The sequence below is a fragment of the Molossus molossus genome, unplaced genomic scaffold, assembly GCF_014108415.1.
Source record: "Molossus molossus isolate mMolMol1 unplaced genomic scaffold, mMolMol1.p scaffold_m16_p_1, whole genome shotgun sequence".
Classification (NCBI taxonomy): Eukaryota; Metazoa; Chordata; class Mammalia; order Chiroptera; family Molossidae; genus Molossus; species Molossus molossus.
Genome location: NW_023425344.1, coordinates 56404334 through 56410333, shown reverse-complemented (window position 1 = coordinate 56410333; position 6000 = coordinate 56404334). Strand labels below are relative to the sequence as shown.

Below are 6000 nucleotides of genomic sequence, written 5' to 3'. Positions count from 1 at the left end.
CTTAGCTTGGGTTCTTGAGTATCCTCGAGGACGTTATTGAAGCAGGACCGTGCACAGTCAATCTTCAGATGTTGAAGGAATTGTTACTAGTGGTTGATAGGGTTGACGTAAAAAAAACTTTTAAAAACAGCATCATTAAAATAACCTGATAATCTCTCACTAAATAGGCTGTACTTAGCCCAAATCCTGTACAGGACAGCATGCATTCAGTTTTGAATGGTCTTGGTTTCTGACCTTTCTCGTCATACAGGCTAGTGAGTTGCTGTCCTTGTTAATCAAATAGGGCTCGATGTCCCACCACAGTGAGGACACGTAGCCCTAGGAAGTGATGCAGTGACCCTAATGCCTAAAGCCTTCTTCTGGGGGGGCGGGGGGCTCCTTTCTGCTGGCTGCAGTGGACCAGCGCAGACCGGCAGCACTGGAAACTGGGGTTCCCGCAGGACTCAGATAAACACAAGTGTAGGAGGTCTACCCGTATTTGTAAGAATAAGGCAGACAAGTCAAGAGTTTAAGGAAAAACAAATCTCCACACTCATTGTGACTATCTTTGGAATTCTTCATTTCATTAAGGGTTTCACAAAATACAAAGCTCCAACATAATTGTCTACGTCCACCACAAAACAGAATCAAATAAGTGGTTAGCACACAAACATAATGATCTTTTTCATTTTTAAAAATATAAATAACATTGTTTAAGGTTTTACAATTTTGTGTGTGTTTCTCTTTAAGGCTTTATGTTGCAGATCCTTCATTAATGAGTGCTGGAGTCTGTTGTCAGGATACACTGCCCACAAGTCAAGAAGGCCACTGTGGATACATTCCTGAGAGGGACACACACTGATCTCTGATGCTTAAGCCTGTTGAAAACTAAATAATCAAACAACCTCCTATCAGTTCTCACAGTTATCATTAATTTCCTTTCTATTACAAAGTAATAACAGAAAGGGATAAGTTCCCAGCAGCATTCAAGCTCTCAGATCAATCACGAAGGGCGAGAAGGAAAACAGTGTTTTTGTTTTTGTTTTTTTCCTGGATACAATCTTTTTCGTTTATCCAGAAAGCCCCCCGCCCCCAACCCCACAGGGTTTAAACAGTGGTTTGTACTGAAACATTTTTCAGATTAAATAAGGTTGAAAGAAAGTGTGATCTTTTGGTTGGATGTTTTATAAGAGGTTAAAGTGGAGAGGTTAAGGCTGGGAAAATACCACTGAAAGTACATCCCCCGACAGGAGTCATTTCGCTCGTGAGTTCTGGGGGCAGGGCCATGGCCCCCACCTTGGGGGTGAAATCTGAGGGGAGACTCTCCAGCAGGCACTTGACTTGCTCCTGGCCCAGTTTGATCTTGTCGTCCAGCTTCCGCTGCTCAATGAGGAGTGTCGACTTCATTTTCACAAAGTGCTGGTAATCCTGGAGCTGTTCCTCGGAAAGGTAATTGGCCAGGATGTCCAACACCACGCGTTCCCTTCGGTCCAGGTTCTCCTTGAGCTCCCGGGCATCCTCATGCTGGGCCGCCAGGACCTTCCTCTTCTCGTTGAGGGAGCTCTGCAGGGGCAAAAGGAGCAGATGAGCAAAGGGCACGGGGTGCGAGGACAGGCCAGCTGCCTGCGGAGACACTTCCACAGGCCTGCGGAACATCCAGGTCTCCCTTCCAATGTCCCTCTAGGTTAAGGAGATTGAATGCTTTTGTTTGTATTTGTTTATCCTCACCAGAGGACATTTTTTGCATTTATCTTCAGATAGAGTAGGGGGAAGAGAGAGAGAGAAACGCTGATGTGAGAGAGACACATCGACTGGTTGCCACCCACACAACCCCAACCAGGGCCGGGGACAAATAGCAACAGAGGTACGTGCCCTTATCAGAAACCGAACCCGGGACTCTCTGGTCCGCAGGCTGACACTCTAACCGCTGAGCCATACTGGCCAGGGCGGGAGATTTAATGTTTTCGAAAATCAGTTTTTTACCTTTTAGTTGCATGCTTATGGTTCTCTAACATGTGAAGTCTTGTGGCAGCTCTAATTTGAGAGCAAGTACCTTAAGTTGGCTGGAGTAATGACTTGACTTTTGGCTTCTATACTTAAAAGCATAATCAATTATTTCATTTATATGAGGTTCTTAGAATAGTCAAAATTACGGAGACAGGCAGGAGAGCGGTGGTTGCCAGGGACCAGGAGGTGGGGAAATGGGGAGTTATTGCTTAATGAGTCTAGAGTTTCAGTTTTGCAGGATGAAAGAGTTCTGGAAATGGATGCACAACAATATGAATGTATTAAATATTACCGAAGCAGGTACTTTCTAATGGTTAAGATGGCAAATTTTATGTTATGTGTAGTTTACAACAAAAACATTGAAGAGGGAAAAAAGGCCAGTCATCGAGTATTTCTATTTATAGTGCCTTTCCAAGAGTGGACCCAGCAACTAACCAGGGAATTTGTTAGGAATGCAGATTTTCAGGCCCTATTTCACCTACTGAATCAAAAGCTCTGGGGGTGGGGCCCCGAAATCCATGGTTTAACAAGGCTCCAGGTGATTCTTTTGCAGCTAAAGTTTGAGATCCTCTGTCCTAATCCACAGTCAGCAGTGGGAAAATCATATTTATCATCGTTAAAGAAATCAGTTTCCATTTTCCAGATCTCTTTCACTCCTCTGAATCTAACAGGACAAATTCTGTTTAATAGTGATGGCAATTTCATGTTCTGAGAGTTGCTTATACAAACCCAATGGTAAGGTAGCATATTATCTTTAGGCCTAATGCATTTTATAAGATTTTTACTTACCACGCTGACATATAATAAATGTTATTTTAAAAATTTAATATTTAACCATTCAGACTTTATAGGCCAAAGTGATTGAGAACATTAAAATGGAAATTAATCAAGAAGTAGATTTAAATATATACCTCAATACAAATTAGCTTATGTAGGGCTATGCAAGGCTCATGTGTCTCTGCCCTAACTTTCCTTCAAGTAACCTATCTTAACATAATGTCTAGGGGAAAAAGTGTAAAGTTATAGGTTTATCTTACAAATATCTTCACTTTCATAGGCTTCCTCTCCCTAATCAGAAACACACACCTAAAAAACCCTGATTTTGATTGAAGACACTTTTAAAAATACTGTAGAGATATGTTAAAAAGTGAGAACCTCTTCCTTGCCTTTAAAATATTAGGAAATAATTAATTTTTTTAAATTCTCACCCGAGGACATTTTTGAATATTTTGTTCAGATAGAGTGGAAGGAAGGGAGGGAGGGAGAGAGAGGGAGAGAGAGAGAGAGACATCGACGTGAAAGGGACACATCGAGTGGTTGCCACCCGCACAACCCAACCAGGGCCGGGGACAAACTGCAACCGAGGTACGTGCCCTTAGTGGGAACCGAACCCGGGTCTCTTGGGACCGCAGGCCGATGCTCTAACCGCTGAGCCAAACCGGCCAGGGCAGGAAATATTTTAAACACCAGAAAGGTATAGAGAATGATGTAATACCTGAGTACCCATCAATAACAGTGCCAAATCTCAATATGAACATTTTTCATATTTGCTTCAGATTAAAAATAAAAAAAATTAGATTCAGTTGAAACCTTACATATACTTATCCCAGTCCTCATCTTCCCCCTCCCTCCCCTCTGGTAACTATTATTCTGAATTGGCATTTATTGAACTACATAGTCTCCTTTTCTCACTGGTATTTTTAGTTTCTTTATTTTTTTATCCTTACTCGAGGATATTTTTCCATTTTTTGTTCAGATAGAGTGGGAGGGAGCGAGAGGAAGAGAGAGAGAGAAACATTAATGTGAAAGGGACACATCCAGTGGCTGCCACCTGTACGACCAACCAGGGCCGGGGACAAACTGCAACAGAGGTACGCGCCCTTAGCGGGAACCGAACCCGAATCTCTCTGGACCACAGGCCGACACTCTAACCACTGAGCCAAACCGGCCAGGGCTTTTTTTAGTTTTTTAACAAAGATTAATCATTACAAAAATGAATATTGATGTATTTTGCTGGTGAGCAACCACTTATTTGTATTTGCATTAAGTGTTGAGTTGAATTCAATTGTAGAACAACTTTTCCCAAGAAGTGCTCCAGTATTCCTATCTCCGATATCTGCAGCACCACCCAAGTGGCCAAACAGGACACTCAGAATTACCTTCTGTTCCACCCTTCCTCTTTTGTAACACACCTGCTAATTCAGACGCATTCTCTATCCTGATGACAACTGCCCAAATGAACAACCTGAAGCCTCTTGCTAGACCATTACAATAATTATCCCAACTGTAAGCATCGTTCTCACCCATCCCAGGCTGATTAAGTCATGACATTAGTTTATGGCTCTTCCTGGCCAATAGGCTAAAGAGTCCACTCCTCAGCGCTGCTTTGTGCCTAGGAAAGCTGGACTCTGCGGCTGCATCAGCGGGGCTCCCTTGCCCTCTGGGTTTGGCCAATAGGAGTCATGGGCATGAGAGTGGAGGGTGGGAGGAGAAAGACAGGGGGGCATTATCCCTGGCTCTGTCCTTGCCAGGCTGCATTCTTTCCCCAAGGCCTCAGTGCTGTAGCACAGCCGCAGCTGCAGTTCTGATACGGACCCTCCTGTTGCTCCTCCAGGCCGAGAGGCAGGAAGGGCTTCCCTGCTGAGGCTGGCTCTGGGGAACGGGGGGCTTTGTCTCTTCTTGGTTGACACTAATTCTTCCCAACCTTCAATGATACCTCTTTTTGTTATTTATGTATATGTATGCATATATTTTTAGATTCCACATATAAGTAAAATCATGTGGTATTTTTCTGACTGACTTATTTCACTTAACATAATACCCTCCAGGTCCACCCACATTGTCACAGATGGCAAGATTTCATTCCTTTTAATGGACAAGTAATATTTTATTGTGTGTGTGTGTGTATATATATATATATATAAATAAATAAATAAAATCACATCTGCTTTTTCAATTGTCTTTTGATGGACTCTTAAGGTTGCTTCCGTATCTTGGCTATTGCAGTGAAGATAGGCGTGCATATATCTTTTGAATTGTTTTAGATTTCTTTGGATAAATACACAGAAGTAGAGTGGCTGGGTCATATGTAGTTCTATTTTTAGTTTTTTGAGGAACCTATGTATTGTTTGCCATAGCGGCTGCACCACTTTATAATCCCACAAAAATGCGCAAAGTTTCCCCTTTCTACACATCCTATCACTTGTTTGTTGAAATATTGATGATAAGTCATTCTGACAGGTGTGAAGTGATATCTCATTGTGGTTTTAACTTGCATTTCTCTAATGATTAGTGACATTGAACATCTTTTCATATGTCCCCTTTGGAGAAATGTCTATTCAGGTACTCTGCTCAATTTTTAAATCGAATTGTTTGAGTCATCAAATAAAAAAGTTAGGGACCTACCTCTTGTCCAACCCCTGACTCCACACTTTTCTAGTATTTTCTATAATTTACAATCTCTTAAAACGAACCAAATAATCACTCTATGTTCTAAACCTAACCCTATGCAAATAGTTTTTGAAAAAGCCACAGGTCTTTCTTTACTTTGTCCATGATATCCCTTCTAAATTGTGAAGCCCTTCCACTCTCGGTCCGGCTACAGTTATGAAATTCTTCTAGACTCTACTAAGCCCCACTTACATGAAGTCGCCCAGCCTCACCCCGCCGCCTGAGCAGCGTTTCTGGGCTCTGGCTCGACCGCTGCGCTCCAGCGTACTGGGCACACGTGCTGCTTCCCGACTGGTTTTCTTCACTCTGGGGGGCAGGGCCTGCGTTTTTCCCTGTTCATCCCTGGCAGACGCAGCACCTAATGTATTACAGGTTGTCGTTCGCTGTTTGCTGAGTGGAAGCGAGGAGGAAAGCACTGCTCTTCTGAGGCAGGTGCTATTGGACAACTGCCAGCAGAGGGCGCTGAGGCCCAGCGCGTGTCCGTGAGGAGGGCGCTCAAGGGAGTGCAGAGGTTCTGGATACCTGGTCACATTCCCAGATGTCACCACCTGGACCTTTTCTAAT

General features: G+C 43.2%; 1 protein-coding gene across 1 annotated transcript in view; it reads right to left on the bottom strand.

Annotated features, from left to right (window-relative positions):
• Window positions 1-692: 692 nt before the first annotated feature.
• SHROOM3 (shroom family member 3) overlaps window positions 693-6000 on the bottom strand; it is a 60772-nt gene continuing 55464 nt past the window's right edge. The window contains exon 10 of the mRNA XM_036256785.1: window positions 693-1542. Coding sequence (XP_036112678.1) covers window positions 1174-1542 — 369 coding nt within the window. The 3' untranslated portion in view covers window positions 693-1173. The remainder of the gene's footprint in view (window positions 1543-6000) is intronic.